At 38.8% G+C, this 20,077-nt stretch overlaps 1 protein-coding gene across 2 annotated transcripts in view; it reads left to right on the top strand.

The window, feature by feature from the left end:
* The window catches only part of Calx (sodium/calcium exchanger 3), a 161,473-nt gene that overhangs the window by 95,059 nt on the left and 46,337 nt on the right, over positions 1-20,077 (top strand). For both annotated transcript variants that reach the window (XM_019046719.2, XM_072301234.1), the window contains exon 3: positions 9,604-9,728. In XM_019046719.2, the coding sequence (XP_018902264.1) occupies positions 9,604-9,728 (125 nt within the window). The remainder of the gene's footprint in view (positions 1-9,603; positions 9,729-20,077) is intronic.

The following is a 20,077-nucleotide window of genomic DNA, read 5'->3' as shown; positions in this document are numbered from 1 at the left end:
TAATCGATCCTTCACTCATCGCCACTGCGTTAAACTCAAAACCCTATCTCCTGAGCGGAGAAACACAAACTTGCACGGTGGTCTTGAATAAAAAAAAATGCGAAAAAATGTACCCAAAAATGGGTTGCAGGGGGTGAATCTGTGGTGCGTGTAGAGTTAAAATTGCTAAAAATCAAAATCCTGGCTGAGACTAATCTCGAAAAGTCGTAATTTGAAATTTTCATAGTAAATGCAAGTTTTCTACTGATTTTGATCCGTTATTTTCTTTTAATTTATTTGTCCAATGAATTGATGTCAATCGATTCACGTTTTTATTTTTCGTTTGATTCATGCCGATCGAATACAAACTCTTTCGTTGCATACAGAATTTCTATCATATTTTTTTTTTTAAACTGAATAACTCGCCTTCTGGTAAGATTGCAGCAATTGTTGTTACGAGCATGTTGTGCGTGCTGATTTTAACTCATTACATACTCGACTCTCTGAAGGCGTTTTATGTGCGAAAGTAGCGCCATCTGTTGGAGAACAATCGAAGTAGGGATTGGGCGATGCATTTAATCTCTTTTTGTATTTCTTCAACAGGTTGCGCTTCTTTTGCACATAATACGCCTTCAGAGAGCCAAGTATGTAATGGGCTAAAATCAGCACGCACGACCTATTCGTAACAACATTTGCTGCAGACGCAGCAGAAGGCGAATTGTTCATTAAAAAAAAATACTGATAGAAAGTCTGCATGCAACGAGAGGGTATGTAAGCGATCAACATGAACCGAACGAAAAATAAAAACGTGAATCGATCGACGTGAACCAATGTGGTCGTTAAAGTACCTATAAAGAATAATTATTTCTATTTGCCGCTCTCTAGTTTGTGCATCAGTTTCAGACTATTCATACGGCTCTTAAGAACCGACATAAACAGGCCCACGGAAAATTTGTAGTTCTCGCCAAATGTATCCTTCAGAGTTGGTTCCGATTTTATTTATATGAAGCACTTTTTGAAAACATTTCATGGTAGAAAATAGTCTTAATTAGTATTTCAATTTCTAACTACTGAATTTATTAATTTTTACCACTATAATAAAATAAAAGTCAGAGTTTTTATATTTATCTCTTTATTTAAACCCGCTTTTTCAGCCTGGTGTTTTAACCTCGGATTATTCTGCACAGGGTGCAAGTATGTTAAGATGAACCTCCTTGGATTGTGCGAGAAGCTATGGGAGAAAAGTGAGTCTCGCTCGATGATAAGACAGAGATGTGGGTCTGTCCAAAGACGATGGGCGAAGAGTGAAAAATTGCAAGTTTTGCACAAATGAGGAGCTTGTTTAATATCATGTATAAGTCTTTGAGAGAAAAGAGACAAGGAGAGAGAGAGGGATTGATTCGTTGAAAATCCTAGAAGATATGTGCATGAGTCTGAAGGTAAAGTCAAAGTTTGGCACGGTTCAGCGATTCTGTATGTGCTAATGCAACATGCATCGATGGCGACATTTCAGAAGTCTAAAGACTACGTACAAACATGTCTAATAATACTCTTTCCCCAGTTGCGTGGCGTGCTTTACGGTATGTTGACTGATCTTGCATTTAAACCTATGGAGAAAAATCGATGAACTGAGTGTTCGCAACGAACGCCCTGAGAGTCAATGCTTTACATTGGCTTCAAATGGGAAAATATCGATAATCGACCATTCACTCATCCACTGTCTCCCCCGCCAAAAAGGCGTGGAAATGATTGAGGTCTTGTGTTTCTTTAGTTTGAACCGTATCGTGTTGTCGATGGGTCGGAGAATCAAGTTGAATCTAAAGAATAACACGTTACACATCGACGGTGTAAGTCGGCAATCACATAACACGGTTTGCGACGTCGCAGACTTCCTGTCATACTTTATTTTTTAAACGGAAAGCTACTCAACGGCAATTCTTTAAAACTGCCGTGACTTTTTTTCTCTGTGCGAAGAAAATTCTGCAAAAATTTCAGAGAATGATGTCAATTTGTTCTCCTTTAAAAAAATAACATAGAGGCGGAGCTTTTCAGACACCGCGAACGAGTTACGTGATTGCCGACTTACACCGTCGACATGTTTCCTTGTACTTATAAATCATGCGCACAAAATGCGAAGAAGACAAATTTGACTAAATTTTGAAGTGTGGGATTAAAATTCTGGCTCACACATAAAAACGCAATGTGAATAGGGAAACAAAAAGCCAGTATGTTGTTTCTAATATGAGTAAAAAATCATAATCCCTCACTGCAAAATGTAATCCAATTGATAATGAACAAATCTTTCTCGTGAATAGGGACTCATAAAAAATAACACGATCGATGTTCAATTAATGCACTCTTCAAAGACCCTTCCAAAAGGACTAAAACGAGACAGATCGTTAATGATGATTGGATAGCTCGATGCTAGTAGATGACTACTGACCTCCATTGTTACCGGATGCAATACTTGGAGTAGGTACTCAATAAAGAGAGAGGATTGACTTGTCTGTGCCGTTCTCTGATTGGTGCATCAGTTAAAGGCTTTCCATGGGGCTCTTGTGGGCCGGTGTTGACAAACCCGATTAAGAGAGATTCGTATTATCGGGTAAGAAATTAATGATAATCAGAATAGAGGTGTTACATACGGGAAATTTCCACCAAAGTTTGTTCAGAATTAATTTCAGAGGGTAGACATTGGAAAATCCCTGTCACGCCTAGATATCTATCGCGATCTGTTGGTTTATCTCGGACCACAACTAGGAGTGGAGGGGCTACCATGAAAGTCTAAAACTTGACAGCTAATCAAAGAGTGGCGCACTTTTTATACGGTAAAATGATGAGGATGGCATCAACTCTCTCAAAAATTGGTGTTTGGATTTAAACCTTCAACGGTGAATTGTTCAATTTTTTTAGACTTGAAATTAAGAATCGTCAATCGTTGAAACTCAACAATTCTGAATGAAAACACAAAAAAAGCCAACTACAGATGGTGAAGACGCAATCTTTGAGTAAAGGAGATAATAATTTTGAATCAAATACGACAGTAAAAACTTCTTTTTTTTTCAATCAATAAGCATCGCCAAGTTAAATCGATTCCCCATTCAAAGGGGTCATTTTGATCGTTTGAAAATTGTTTCTATGGTTGTGGTCATTGTGGTGTCTTTCATCGTAAAATTCGACAATCCTCTGGCGTGAGGGCATATCTCGATTCCACATGAGCCCCACGGAGCATGGAATTGTATGTAAAACAGGACTCGCGTTGAAATTGAGATACGTCGTTGCGTCAAAAAGGCGACGAATTGACGTCGTTTCCATCCGAGAAAAACGACCATAAGAATAAAAGTTCTTTTCTAAGGGAAAACGCCATATAAACCTCCTAACATTGTCAAATTTCTTCTGATAAAATGAACGGCTTTCCTTGAAAAACGTGAAATTCCTTCTTTGAATCGTTCAGATAGGTAATTGCTTTTGCAATTTAGACTCAAGTAGTTCAAAATTTGGGGAAAATGTTCATAATTATTCTCAAAAATTAACGTTTTATCGGGGTACATTTGGCAACGTTTGCATACTCATATCATATCTTTTCTAAGTGCGGCAAAGCAGTCTCTGCACTGAAAATACCGGAGCGACTGAGCGGAGACAATTTTCAAATCTACAGAGAACTCTCATGGAAACTGAAGAGAAAATCTCATTCCTATCTTTTTTGTTCTTTTTTTGTGCGTGTGAGTGAGAGAGGGTGAGGGCGTGAGTGTGTGATTCTAAGTATATTGAAAATTCTGCTTCGAATGTAATAAACCGTAATCAACGCCGATTGCAATATGCAGCACTGCAGGTGCTGTTTGACTTCAGTTCCGCTCAGTTTCATAGTTTCTTTTTATTTATTCTGCCTTGATCTAGGGATAAGAAAATGAAATAAAATGGTAAAAAATCGTTTTCTTTTAATTGGAAAAAATATTTCTTCTCGTGAAGGAGAAGTTGTTTACTCCTATTAAATTTATTTGTTTTTAAACAAGTAATGAGAGAAACATGAAAAAATAGCCTGATTCAACTAGAAAATAGGTACCATAAAAAGATTAACAACGCGGGTACTACAAGGCTAGAAACACTCTTAATCAACCGGAAAAACAGGAAACAAATTAAGTCTAAAGATTATAAAAAAGTCTGTGTGGATCATAAATTTCGAGTATAAAAAACATATTTTTGTCTTTCCTTTTTATTGATATAATTTTTCACTCAATTATAATATTTGTGTTTTTTAAAAAAAATATAATGTTTGTTGTTTATCACGCAATTATCACGTCAATTTTTTTAACCTTGTCGGACGCAATTTTTTTTTGCTTTAATGATAATTGCTTTCTATTAATAGAAATATACTCTTCCGATTTCGAACGAGATTTCTTTAATTCAAACATAAGTTCTTTGGGGGTGGGGGGAGGGGGTTCGTTGTCTGTGAATTCAAATTTAACGCATCATTTAAATGAAGTATTTCTGTCATTCGAAAAGAAATATATTCAAATCAAAGAGCCATTTTCATAATGTAATAATATAAATCACAGGTATGAAAAAAAAAATGTGTGGGAGAATACCTATCCTTATATCAATGTAGCTTTTACAAAATCAAGAATACAAATGAGAATTAAAAATAAAGTAAACAAAAAATATTTTCTCCCTTATGGAGGTTTTGAGAAAATGTGAAAGTGCGCAAACGATACGGTGTACTTTTAGCGGTTATCTGCATCTAGCTCCATCACTCGAGGTAATGCAGTTACGAAAAAGGCGCTCTAAGCAACTATTCCACCACATAAGTGTCGCACAGTATCAGACGAAAATGAAGGCGCTCTGCCATATGTAATTTGTACCTGGTATCGCTCACCACTATGTAGATTGTGCCGACTTATGATCTCATTTTATCCGTGCGGAACTTTTTAAATTCACAACCGCTTTTAAGTAAGTTGCGATCTTAAAAACGGCGACACTTTCGTCTTCGCTTCAGAATACGATGACCGAACCAAGAGAACTTAAAATACACAATCTGATCCAAGCGCCTGCGCTCTCTTCTTTGAAATTAGACGTATAGACCAAAAAATATCTAATTGTTATTTTCAAAATAATATTCCTCGGCATTTTTCTAATATATGGCTCGATTGTTAACCAGAAATTATGAACTTTTTGGTCACCATCATTGTACAAGGCCACTCACAATGGATGCAGAAGAGCTCCTTCAAATCAATCCGTAAACTTAATGCAAAATTCTGATACCACTATTCGTGCGTCACGACAGTCATTTTGCATACCCGCCGATTTGAAGGCGAATCATTGACTTAAGGCAACGGGGTACGAATAACAGCTATGTGACTCGATATTTTTAGGGAGCAAAAACTCCGGAGGTGACCAACTGGCACCTAAGGAGCCAGAAACGGGGGCCGCTCACCACTATGTAGATTGTAGAGTCCCACTGACCTACAATTTGCGGCTCCTGTTGACAATCTAAGATTGTGGATGTGGCCTGATTTGCTATTCCAACCACTATTCGGCCGATTTTTGTAAAAACTGGCGCCACGAGGTATTTTTTTACGTAGAATTTGAATTTGCAGAATTCAAAAATCCAATATGTCGGAGGGGGCCGAAGTGGTATCTTGGTGCCTTTGCAATCATTCAACCTGGTGATCGAGATATCTACTCTTTTTCTGTTCGGTTTCAAAATTGTTGCACTCTCAGCTAACTTAGACCTCGACATCGACCGCTCATCAATTTTTTGTGTTGAAACTGCTGATTCATTTATTCCTGTATTCACTTATTCCGTTCTTTTTTATTTTCTCATTCGATTATTTTGAGGAATATAAACAAAATTCATGGTCTTTGCCATTGATGCAAAAGCGTGCTGATATTAAAACTGATCGTCAACCCCCTGGCACTGTTAAAGGAAAGCACTCGAGGAAAAAGAACATGTTGTATCTCAGGATTTTTTGCGTATTTTTCGAGAAAAGTTCACTTGAAGTTGGCAACCTCGAATAAGCTATGTGTTAAACACCCAGTCTCTAACTTCAAACATCTCTGAAAGTCGCAAAGAGTTGCAAGATCTTTTCGGTAAAATTGAAGTTGGATATGTGAGGATTATGAAAATGTCAACCACCAAGAGCATTTTGCGTCTCAGGCGAGAAACTTCATTTGGATTACATTTTGCAATAAGGAACCACTATTTCTGGCCCATTTTAGAAACAGCATACATGCTATTGGTTTCCCTATGCAGATATGTGCTTTAATGGAAGAGCCAGAGATAGTGGTTCCTTATTGCAAAATGTAATCCATTTGAGGTTGAAGTCTTTTTCTCGTGTATTTCTTATGGACCAGTGATCCTCGACCCATTTCCGGCCCACTCTCTCCCCAAATTTGAAGTCGTTTTGAGGGACAAATTTGAAAATGAACCATCATTGTGAGTCAGAAATATCTCTAAAATGACAACCCCCCCCCCCCAAAAAAAAAAAAAAATTCAGATTGCGTTTTGTGAATTTTTTTTTTGTCCACAGAGGGCTGCACTGTGCGGCGCCGCAAACGTGGTGCCCTGTGGAAGCTTGGCCTAAACGAGAAATTTAAATAGAAAGTTAAATTTCGGTGGCGAGGGCGGTGATGATAAGGGGAGATACGCACCCCGCACAGCGCACCGCGCTCCTTGACTCCGCGAGCTCAAATATTTGCGATGGGTTTCCCGAATTCCCGCTCCTCGGAATTGGGGGCTCAGAAGTTTGACGTGAACGCCGTTGAAAGCTTTCCGGCCGTGCCGTGGAAAACGCCTTGTCAATATTCCGACAATGCCGAAATCCACCGATAAAATATTTATTCCGGAGGGAACTTAAGAATATTTGCACCGCGTTGAGCAGAAAGGAACCAATCCACATCAGCCTTAAAAAATTCAATTGGGCCATTCAATATATTCATGAAAACGGTTGTGTGGATTTTTGTGCAAATTTCAGTGAATTTTCTGCATAGTATGAAGTGAATTACTTAAAATTCTCAAAGGAATTAGCATAAACTTTCTTTTGCAGAAAAATTAAATTGCCCAGTTAAATTTGGCAAAAGCTGATGCGTCTTGGTTCCTTTCTGCATGAGTCATTCATTGAATCAGAGAATGGACCACTAGACAAGGTACGAATTTCAACATTCTGATACAGGTTTCTTAACCAAAATTTCACGTAAAACACGATGCGCATAACAAAAACTACAGAAATCAACTCCTTACGAAGATATTTAATAATTCTTGATGCATAAATTCAAACCACCCGCGCATGAAAACTCAATGCTCTACGTAATTCGCATCGCGCGCTAAACGTTGTCATGACAGTATCTGCGATTTAAAAATCTGGCAACCTCAATTTTGACGCTTTGGCTCAGCTATAGCAAATTGCCTATAGTTTGAACGACTAATGGTGGGAAATGAACATTGCTCGATACAGAAGATTGCCGAAACCGTTGTAGTGCGCGATTTGACTCACGTAGAGCTATGAGCTTGAGAGCTTGTGAGCGGGCAGTTCAAATATCTCGTAATCAATGCGAAATAAAAACGTTAATATCTTCGTTAGGTGTTGGTTTCAGTAATTTTCGTTGCGCGAGTCGTGTTTTACGTGAAATTCAGGTTAAGAAATATGTATCAGAATCCTTTAAGTCGTACGTTGTGTAATGGTCCATTGTGGCATTAGCTAAGATGCCTAAAATTGAAGTCAATTTGAAGTTTTTAACAAGATGGAGTAATGGTGCTGGGACCACACCATTTCGCGCGAAAACCATTTTTCCACCTTGTTACATGCAGTATCCGGGCCAATTTTTAGTGTTTTTTCTTTCTCATTTGAAGTTTTCATAGGTCTCGCTCAAATCGAAATTTTGAAACAATAAGGTACAATAGTTTAATGAAGGGGGAACAAGCCAAGGCGCCGATATGCACTCGTTGGCTATGATATATGCCCAAATGAAAATAACCGGACCACCCCTAAGGGAGGAAATTAGGGACCTCTCTCAAACGAGGAAATCACTCTTTTGACCCTCGGGTGGGTTCTGCTAAACGCGGTCCATTTTGACTTCAGATCATCAGATTCTCCGGAATGAATTGTTGAAAATTAATTTGTTCACCACCTTGTTATATCTTTTACTTCAGATGATATACAGACAATTTGAAGGCGCACGTTGTTTAAGTAGTTCCTTGTTACTACAAGTATCTAGACAATATGATGCAGTTAGTAGTTAGTCTCACTTTGGTTGAATCTATCGTTATCGACGCACTTGATCAAAAGGAGCTATATTCGTTCTCACATGAGCCGTGAAATCCATATGAATACAAGCGCACAAGGATGCATATAACATTGGATATAGTTCCTGCTGATTTAATTGCGTCCAATTAACAAAACGCATCCTTTATTTAAAGTAATCGAGAACAAAAATGGACTTCAGTCGTCTGTATCATTAGTTTCCCTACACTTGTACGTGTTTTTACGGATGAGCCAGATATTTTAGTTTCCAAACGAAAAATGTCCAAATTATGGATGAAAGTTTAGAAAGTATATCTCACACAGTTATTTCACACATGGCCGGATTTACCTACTTGCCGCCCATGGGCCGCCTGTATTTTGCCGCCCTCTTCTCATTCATTTTGAAACATCAATAAAAACCATCAAAAGAACGTGCCGGAGGGAGAAGGGTGCTTAAGACGCGTTCACTCTTGTTGGGCACATTTTTTGCGTAAGCCCTGTCAACACTACTAGCGAAAGTTCACGGAACTTCGCGCGAAAGTTCAGTTCCGTAAACCTATCTCTGTGTGGAAAAGGCCTTTCATTTGTAGGAAATGAACTAAAAAATTAAGACAAAACGAACATAAATGTGGTTTAATAATTTTAACTTCCGCCGCCGTGCCGCGCTGACTAAAGTGTGTTTGGCGCAATGCGTGAAGTATTCATGTAGTCTTGTAGGCACTGTGCGTTTCACGCCGCGCCGACCGCTGTTGACCGTACTGTGTTTGACGCAATGCGTGAGGTATCCATACAGTCCCGTAGGCGCTAATATGTGTTACATGCCGACCGCCGCGCCGAGGGTTTCTCCTTTCCATCTCAAGTCCTCGTCATCATTTCTCTTTGCGCCGCGCCGCTCCAGGCCAAATTAAGTGTTTGGTTTCTTTCTTAACTCGACTAATTAAAGGTGCGCAGTCTTTTGTATCGCCGAAATGCGACAAAATTAGAAATTAATGAACTCTCAGGAAATGAGAGATTTTGTTACTTTTTCTTGTTTGTAATTTTATTCTGAATCCGATTTGTTTGTACCTGCATTTAAAAAAATTGCAAAATTTGCCGCCCCCTAATTTTGCCGCCATGGGCCGCGGCCCATGTGGCCACCCCCTCAATCCGGCCCTGCTTTCACACATCTCAGTTATTTTACTCATCGAAACGTCTTTAGCTGCGTTTATTTACCGTGCGTGCTCCAGTTCAACGATAAGGAGTTAAACGACAGCATTGATGGTTTTCAATAAAACAGTGCTTCTATGAGTCCTGCTCTGAGGTATAGCTTTCATTATTATTGCATGCAATTATATTCATTTCCATTTTACTGCTTTGATAAGACAATTTGAATTTTCTTTTTTTTCAGATGATAAAGATCGGTCTTCCAATCACGATTTAAACGTAGATGAACAAATTGCCTTGCAAGGCAAACCCAGTTTAGGGGCTATTTCTAGGCTAGAGGTTACAATTACAGAAAGCAATGAATTTAAGGTACGTTCCATCATCATCCTATGTTTTTCTAGCATCAAGCACAATGAGATTCACGCAAAAAAAAGTTTTATATTTGACTAATCATCAAAATTACAGCCTTACAAATCAACAAAAAATATCGATCTGAAAATTCTGGTTGTCGAAAAAATATGCACCAATTTCAATACTTTTGTTTTAACTATGCTCAAATAGTTAACCCTCGGACCAACCAACGAAAAAATTTAATTGACATTAATTAAACAAAATCATCGTAAAATCAATTTCAGACGCAGTTTAGAAATATGTTTCGAAGGCACAATGTGATGGTCATACAATCATAGCCCTATGTGAGGCAGTGGTGTTGCGCGCTTTGTATGTATATCGATTGATCTGCCATTTAAACCTGTGGAAAGGGATCGATGAACAGGCTGTTCACAACAAATACCTCAATAATCGATTCTTTAACACAGCTTCAAATGGGGAAATTGCTATAATCGATCATTCTCCCCTCCCCACTGATGTGATGTCATGACTCTGCATTAACCAGAGTATTTTCAGTTAAGAAGACTGGATTTCATTACAGCACGCAGTTACCCTCATAGAGTCAAGCTGTTTGATGCAATATAATTGAACGTATTTATACTAAAAAGAACTATATATCACGGAAACCCTATGTTTATAGTTCCTTTCAGCATAAATACGTCCAATTGTAGTTGCGTCCAATTAGAGAGCAAATCTAGATGAGTTTCGTCGGAACGTATTATACTCAACAGTTCACCACAGTTTTCTGAATCTCTGCTTCCACTGACGGAGAGGTCTTTAAGCTAAACCGAGATTGAGCGAGTAGACGCGGCAGACCAGCGAACCAGCACGCCATCTAACTGAGCAATTATACTTTTAATTAAACGTGTCCAGTGTTGCATCAAACAGTATAATTGAACGGGCTATTTGAAGAGGGGCGTGACCATACGATTGTCCGAAATTGAGTTTTCGACGGAGCACTATTCTGCCTTGTAAAAAAAAACGCCGTATAAGCCATCAGGCGTTGCCAAATATCCTTCGAAAAACAACGGATTTTCAGGAAATTTGTGAATATCTCTCCTTCGATTTTTCAGAGAATTTTCTTCGGAATTCGATCTAAAATGTTTGAAAATTTCAAGCATAAATATTCATAACTTTCCTAAAAAATTACATTTTATCGACGGAAATTTGGCAACTCCCGAATGTTGATACGGCGTTCTTCCTTAGCACGGCAGTGTTCTTTGCGAGTGGATGCATCTTGCTACAGAGTGATCCTAGCAAAATTGCTCTTTAAACGTTCATCTTTTTTAACATTTGAAGATCATTGCTTTGGGAGAAGGCGCAAAGGGCGCCCAATAAGAGGTTGGAGGGATGGGATTGAAGAAGAAATGTTAAGTTGCTCGATATGCCCGAAGGGTTGTGGTTTGACAGGCTGTGACAGTGGAGGTTACATGTCGTAGAGCGCCAGGGTGTGCTATAAAGCGACATATCGACGGTGAAACTACCAAACCACGTATCTCGTTTGCGGTGTTTAAAAATCTACGCTCGCATTTTATTTTTTTGAAGTAGACCAAATCAATATCATTCCTTGAAATTTTCACAGAATTTTCTTCGCACGAAGAGGAAAAATCACAGAAATTTTCAAGATTGGACGTTAAGTAGTTTTTCATTTAAAAAATGAAGTATGACAGGAAGTCTGCGACGTCGCAAACCGAGATACGTATGGTTTGGTAGTTTCACCGTCGATATATGTTATAAGATCTTTTAGATTAATCTTTTAAGTAGTCAAGGAAATTTCAATTTTTTGAATTTTAAGATTCTTCTCATCTAAAGCCAGAAAAAAGTCCAAGTATTAATAGAAAATGATTTTGAAAATCTATCCAGAAGAACTTGAAGAAAGTGTACCTTTAGCATCAATAAGTTTTACAGTGCGAGGATAGAAATCCATGACTCTCCTTGATCAGGGCTCAACAAATGAAAAGGAAAATCTAAAAGATTGGAAATGTCTATGAAATATTTCATTAAATTTCACAAAGTTGAGGGAAGTATGACAAATTTAAAGCATATATATTTTTAGAGACTGGGTATGCAACACACTCTAAAAAACACGAAATTGCCAAAAATATTTCCTTTTCATTGCGTCGTTTCAAAATTTCTGTCTAAAGTTTATTTTCAGATGAGGAACCGGTCAATTTGATAGCTTGAATTTCTTACAGTATATTCTACTAATAGATGAGAAAAATCAAGGAAGTTCCTAAGAACTTACGTTGACTAGTTTTCCAAGGAAAATATAAAGTAAGATTGGACGCCTACAACGTTGCCAAGGAGATAGGATGTCTCGCACTTTCGCCATCGATATTTTTCTGAAATTTCGTGAATTTTTCACCCCTCCCTTGATTTAACATCCTTCAATGACCTACTCTACTCGGATTAACTATCCTCAATTAATTTTATGACCTCTTTGAAGATGTGCCATTCTGGATACTGCTTCCGGCTGCTTATTGGGTGAAAACAGGTTAATTGTTCTTTACCTGCTCATGATACGTCAAAACGGAAAAAATTTTCATCCCAAGGAACAGCAATAATTTTTCAAAATCTATTAAAAACATGTATTTGAATATTGAATATTATGTTTTAAACATGTAGGAATTTTAGGCCTATTTGGGGTAATAGGGGGTCAATTATTTGTACCTCATATGCGGCCCATCTGGCAACTCATTTCGATGATACGCATCCCCCTCTCAAAGTCGAAAATTTTGATCCATCCTAATCCTAATTGGACGTATTTCTGTCAAACGGAACTATGTGCAATATTACGTGAGCCCTGTTATGCATATAGTCTTATGGGTCTTAGGGCTCATGGCTTAATGCACATAGTTCCGTTTGACAGGAATACGTTGAATTCATATAGTAGTCCAGGCAATAGAGATCAATATAGGGGTTTTGAGGGAAAGTTTAGTCGAACTAGCAATTATGGGCTAACTTTATGTTTTTTAGGTCGTAGAATCCGAATTTCAACTTGCCTGACAGATCCGACCCCTCCCCCGGCCGCCATTTTGAAAAAACGCCTAAAATTTACGGTTTTTCCCCATTTTTCGCTCACAACTTTTTTTCTGTTCAAAATATCGGAAATCTCGTCACTTCTGTGGAAAGACGATTAAATTTGCAAGAGATTGGTATATACATATGTACACTTAACATGAAAATCGTGAGAATGGGAGCGCGACGAAGGCAGCGGGAGATATCGATTTTGCGCCATTAGATACTTTAACGTCGTCATGACGTCGAACACGATGTCACGACGCGACGTCATGACCAAACAACTTGTTTGGTATGGTCATGTCAATAGGATGACGGAGGAGAGGCTGCCAAAAAAGATGCTTGATTGGGTTCCTCCTGGGAGGAGACGTAGGGGACGCCCAGTGAGAGGTTGGCGACAGGGGGTGTTAAATGAGATGAGGGAGTGTCAACTCCCTGATGACCTGTGGGAAGACCGAGCTTCGTGGCGATTAGGTGTCGTAAAGCGCCAAAGAGCGCTGTAAAAGCGACTCATATATATATAGATACTTTAACACCCTGCATCCCTGTATAACGTTTTACGTGGAAGTCATATTAAACAAGCGGTTATTTCAATGTATTATTTTATTAATCCCAATACATAAATGACTGGTTAAGGATTTAGACAAAATCAAAAATATTTTCAAAATGTGGACATCTTTGATAAGTAGGTGAGTTAGTCCAATCGTGGGCGTTTGGCAGCTCGGCGCAACGAAGTTCTAATTTTTGGTGACGGACAGGTGGATGGGCCTGGTTCTCCTCAATAGACATCACGGCTGGCGTTGATCTCCGACTCTATAACAGTATCCAGAATATGAAGCTAGAAGTCAGACGAAAAAAAAGAAAAGGAAAGGAAAGAAAAGGAAAGAGAAGAGAAGAAAAGAAAAGAAAAGAAAAGGTGGAAAAAAGGAACCTAAATTGAAGGAAGATTAAAATTTTCGCATCACTAATCCCAAATAGAAAAAGCATTCTGGTTTACTGCATCAAGCAGTCTGGTGTTCATAAATGGTGTGTATTTCTGATAATCCTGCAAGTGCAAAACGAGTTGTCGAGGTGCGTGCGGTTGCAGGAAATGTGGGCTTAAATGCTCAGCATTGTGCATCAACTGCAGTGATACATGCGAAAACATGCCTGAAATTGCTTTAGCGGACTCTGAGGACGAGGATGATATTGAAGCTTATGACTTTTTCGACGAGCCAAGTACAGAGGAAGATTTTGAAGCTGTCATGACTGAAGTTCAAGACCTTCCAGAAAGCCCACATTCAGAAATAAACAATGAACCTAAAGGTTTGTTATTTCTTTCACACTGGTCGCTTGTTATCAAACACTTCTAGCATAGAAAAAATACCATGACAAGCTTTATTAAACAATCAGGTGTTCGTTAGTGACATGTACCTATTCCTGATAATCATTACCAAAAATTTCGGTTAGGATTATCAGAAATACACACCATATATGAACACCAGACTGCTAGATACAGTAAACCAGAACGCTTTTTCTATTTGGGATAAGTGATGCAAAAATTTTAATCTTCCATCAATTTAGGTTCCTTTTTTTCCTCTTTTCTTTTCTTTTTTTTTGTCTGACTTCTAGCTTCATATTCTGGATACTACGTTAGAGTCGGAGATCAACGCCGGCCGTGATGTCTATGGAGGAGAACCAGGCCCATCCACCTGTCCGCCACCAAAAGTTAGAACTTCGTTTCACCGAGCTGTCAAACGCCCACGATTGGACTAACTCACTTACTTATCAAACATGTCCACATTTTGAAAATATTTTTGATTTTGTCTACATCTGTAACCAGTCATTCATGTAATGGGATTAATAAAATAATACATTGAAATAACCGCTTGTATACTATGACTTACACGTAAAGGGTCGCAGGGATAAAGGGTGTTAAGTACCCATCCAAAAAGTAAGGTTCCCCACCTTGTATCTTCCGAGCAAAACAAGATAAATCAAATCGGTAAAAGAGCACATATCAGGCATACTCTAAGCTTTAAAACAAGCTCAAGTTTTTGAAAATCGGTCAAAGGATTCGCGAGTAAACTTAATTTTACAGAGACAACCTCCTGTCGCCGCGTGCCCACCTCCGGGGTCAGGATGCGCGGAGAGTCGAATATTGAAGACTCGGGTTATCGCCTCTATACATCACATCAAGAAGGAATTTTAAAGTTTTCATTGAGTAGGCCTTACCTTACTTTTTGACGTAGTCTTCACATCTTTTTTAGACATTTCTGGTATCAATACAGCAGCTTCTTGATGTCCTCCGCGTATAGAAGCTTTCGCCTTGACTCTGAAGCCAGTCATTGACAGCTATCTGTATCTCTGAATCCGTTGAAAATCGCTTCCATCGTGGAAGTTTTTCCGCTCGGGAACAAATGAAAGTCACATGAAGCTAAAGTAAGAGAGTTTGAAGGATTGGGGGAAAATTTCCCTACGCAAAGCAACTGATTTGGAAGTGCAGATCGCTGTCAATGACTGGTTTTGGAGTCAAGGCGAAAGCTTCTACGCGGAAGGCATCAAGAAGCTGCTGTAATAATACCAGAAATGTCAAAAAAGATGTGGGGACTACGTCAAAAAGTAAGATAAGGCCTACTCAATGAAAACTTTAGGTAAAATTCTTTGTTGATGTGATGTATAGAGGCGATAACCCGAGTCTTCAATAATCGATTCTCCGTGCATCCTGACCCCGGAGGTGGGCACGCGGCGACAGGAGGTTGTCTCAGTAAAATTAAGTTTACTCGCAGATTCTTTGACCGATTTTCAAAAACTTGAGCTTGTTTTAAAGCTTAGAGTATGCTTAATATGTGCTTTTTTACCGATTTGATTTATCTCTTTTCGCTCGGAAGATACAAGGTAGGGAACCTTACTTTTTGGATGACCCTCGTATCTAATGGCGCAAGATCGATATCTCCCGCTGCCTTCGCCGCGCTCCCATTCTCGCGATTTTTACGTTAAGTGTACATATGTATACACCAATCTCTTGCAAATTTAATTGTCTTTCCACAGAAGTGACGAGATTTTCGATATTTTGAACAGAAAAAAAGTTATGAGCGAAAAATGGGGGAAAAACCGTAAATTTTAGGCGTTTTTTCAAAATGGCGGCCGGGGGAGGGGTCGGATCTGTCAGGCAAGTTGAAATTCGGATTCTACGACCCAAAAAACATAAAGTTAGCCCATAATTGCTAGTTCGACTAAACTTTCCCTCAAAAATCCTATATTGCCTGGACTATAGATGAAGATAGTAGTGAATCCCCCTCCCGCCAAAGTCCGCTACAAGTCGCAATAATCGTATGTGACACGCTACATCAAATAAAATTCAACGGTGGCGACCAATGTGGTAGTTTGTCCGGTCGGAGCTAGGGGGAGGGAGGGGAGGGTGGGTTCCGTTTTGCGGTTGGGCGGAAAATCAGCGTCGTGAAATACTTTCGGGACGGAGCTTTCAACTCCATTTAGCCAGAGACAAATTCAATCTTCTAGATTAAAAGGCTACGAGTGAGCCAGACTTTTGGGTGAGATTTCGTTAGCTGTAATTGTCTGCGGAACGAGTTCGGGGGACGGAAAGGGGGGCACGTGATAGCGAGCGGCGATGCCGGCTTGGGCGGGGATATTCCGGATTATCTCAACGCACGGCTGACAAAAGGGTGTAAATTTGCTTTGAGATGAACCCGCGGAAACATTTGTCATATGGACGGCAGGATTCATCGCGGAATTTTGTCGCTCCTTTACATCAGAAATGCGACAATTAACAAATTTTAAGGGGCTTTTGAACGGCATCAAAGAGAATCTGCTTATCCGCATCAAAATGTAAAGCATTTTCCTAATTTCTTTTTTTTTTTTACTTTTTTTACAATTAAACGCAACAAAATGTTACCTTGAAATCGTGTGAGATCGAAAATACTTTATATTCCTCGGCCCTTTACTGGCATAGCGTAACGAATTCGTGACAACGTATTTTTTGGGTTTTTGAAAATTGAATCTGTCCTCTGTGGTTTGATTTTGCAAATTTTCATCAGTTTTTTTTTCTTTTTTTGAAAACTACTTCCCGAAAATTTAAAATTTTGAAGAAAAGCTTGATATTCTCTGTTTTCTATACAAGCCGCTGAATAGTTTAGTGTCCCCCATAATCCGAGATCCAAAATTAATTCATGCCATATATGTAGAGGGTTAGCATATTCATGAAAGTCATACGGTATACGTTCTTCAGCTTACCGTGAAAAAACTGGACTACATTTTGCTATTAGGATCAAAAATGTCTGTCTCACCCGTATAAACACTTATGCACATATGGAAACTAAATCTACGTACGTTGTTCATTAACTGAGCCAGAAATTGTATTTCCTAGTTGCAAAATGTAGTCCAATCAAACATGAGTGTATTTGGCAACGGAAAGGGTGAAATGGCTGATTCTATAATTAAATCCATTCATTTCTAGAAATTGGAACAGAAAAAGCAAAAATGGACGACGAGACAATGTGTAAATTTAAGCATTCTGGTACATCAGTTTTCTTCGAAATTTTACGTAGAACGCAATCCGCTCGACATAAATTACTGAAAGCAAACTCCTAACCATCAGAACGTTTTAGTTCATAGTGGTTACGAGAAATGTGTATTCCCCACTCACAATTGAAACTATTGTCTGCTTGAATCAAAAAGCTCACTACAACGGTTTTTGCAGGTTTCTCAATCAATCAGTGTTCTTTCCCTGCCTTGTGTAATTCAAAGTGTTAACAACGTGCGACAGTTAAGACGAAGCGACTACATTGATGTTGTCATATTTTCATACTGCAGAGACTGCACCGGTAATGTTTAGTGATCAATTCGACTCACGTACAACCTTTTTTTTAAATTTTTTTTTCCATGAACGGGAGGTTTAAAGTTACGTATCGACAAACTTCTAGTATCTTACGTAGATGTTAATTCCAGGAAGACATTCATCATTCAGGAAATAGTATTAACGCTGAGCTAGGTAAAGAACGCGCGTTGATGACGGCGCAGAGATACAACTATTCGTGCTTGACAGATGTCCGTGTAGCATCTGCAAAATTGTAGGCGCGATGCCACGAAGCGTGAACTCGCAATGACCAACTTTATGCTGCCAACGAAGTGTATCTAAGATTCGGGAACTAAATTAAAAAAGGAGGTCCGATTATTCTTACCTATCTTTAGCTGTATTTCTAATGTAGCCTCCGAAGTCCGAATAAAAAAAAATATGAACGGAAACAAGCACAGTATGGAAATGGAGCAAAGGAAAAGACGTGCGTTGATGACGGCGCAGAGATACAACTATTCGTGCTTCATGGATGCCCGTGATGCATCTGAAAAATTGAAGGCGCTATGCCACGAAGCGTAAACTCGCAATGCTCCCGTTTACACTGCCGATGAAGTGTATCTCAGATTCAAGAAAAAAAGCAAAAAATGACACCCGAATGCGACTATTGGCTTCAATTTTGGCTCTTTTGAAACTCGATTTTGTACTTTTTCTCAATTAGACGACTGATTCTTTTATTAGGATATATTTTTAGACTCATATCTAAAAGTCGTATGTGCCAGCCCTATACAACCTAAGAGCCACGTGCTGTTAGCATGTCTCGGGCGAATTTGACCCGACTTGGGCATTTAAGGGTTGATTCAAACTTACGCTCATAAAAAATCAAAAATTTACTTGAATTAATTCGAACACTAAGTGTTACCACGATAGTCTGCGTAATATGAAAATAAGACAACCTCAATATCTGTGTTTATATTGCACGTTGTTCCCAATTTGAAAAGCACAATTCGGGGAAGAGACACTGAGTAATTGAGATGCCTCCCACGCCCATTGTGGCACGCGATTTGATTCGAGTGGACTCTGACCTTGAGTGAGTTAGAAATTCAATTTTTTCGTAACCAATGCAAAATTAAAATGTTAATATATGGGTTGAGAGTTGATTTCAGTGATGTGTAATGCGCAAATCGTGTTGTGCGTGAAATTGTGAAGTAAAAACATACATTTAAATGCTTGAATTCGTGCATTGATGTACACATCCACTGAAAAAACAAATTATTGAGATATTATTCTGACTTAAGGCATCGTTTCTTATCGAAACTTTTGCTTTTTTGAGTGAAATCTGAGCGGACTTAACTGAAAGTCAGTTTCTTGAGTTAAAGAAACTTTGTTTTGTTATCGTTAAGTTTCAGTTAAAAAAACGATAACATAGTAACGTTTCTTTAACCCATAAAATGGATTTAAGTTAAATCCACACGGATTAAACTCTCAAAAATTAAATTTTGTCGACAAGAAATGACGCTTTAAGTCAAAATAATACACATATCTTAAGACAAAAAAATTCAGCGTTCATTCGTACAAAATAAGAAAAATTGATTCAAATTGATTCACATATTGATTCGTATATTGATTGTATGTTTATCGACTATCGAGTTGTTCTCCCAAGCGCTGAAGCACCATCTTAGAATGAATGTATTCAAGCACAATTGAATTAGTGAGAACGAAAACACACCAACTTGGTAACTTAAAAACGCTCAATTTCATTGAAGACAGTCAATTTTCCTGAAGGTCATTGAAGTTAGCGCATCTGTTCAAATTTGGACCTTTAAAATGTCCTTAAGAATTTGTCTTTCGGCACCAAAAATCTTTTTCCTACACTAAGTTCTGCGCCTACTGTCAGTTTTGTGTGCGTCTGTATTGTTTCCATTTTTTTCGAGTTGGTGTGTTTTCGTTCTCACCGCTTCAATTATGTAGCATCCACAAGCGATGCTCTAAATGATTTTCGTCGTAGACTTGGCAGGTTGGAAAAGGGAGTGGAGTAGTGCCGTGGTTACTGGGTTAGGGGTATCTCGCCCTACCCGAGAATACCGCGGCCCAGGGGCAACGCGGCGTGTGTCGTGCGAGACAAGAATCATCCCCTCGATCCCACCTTCACCATCTGCTACCACCCCGGATAATACATCATACAGAGTCTTTCCTAAAGAGTTTTGAATCATCCGAGAAAGCTATCCGCCGAATGGAAGGATACAGAAGAGAACCAACGCCATTACAGTGCTTTCAATAATCGCGCAACGGAGAATTGTCACACAACAATTTTATTGCTTTATCTGAGAATGCTGAATAAGCTGAGTTCGCAGTGTTTTTCAAATTTTTTTCCTAAAATGGGAAATTGTACAAAAAATAGATTTAAGAAAAAAGAAGGTGGAGAAATGGTGCTGGGTCCACAACCATTTCGCGGGGGAAACAAAGCCAAGAAGTTCCAAAAATTATAATTAGAGTCAAAATTAAATTTTTTGAACTC

This window comes from Bemisia tabaci, chromosome 6 (genome assembly GCF_918797505.1).
Source record: "Bemisia tabaci chromosome 6, PGI_BMITA_v3".
Taxonomy (NCBI): domain Eukaryota; kingdom Metazoa; phylum Arthropoda; class Insecta; order Hemiptera; family Aleyrodidae; genus Bemisia; species Bemisia tabaci.
Note: the sequence above shows the minus strand (reverse complement) of the source record. Positions and strands in the feature narration are given on the sequence as shown.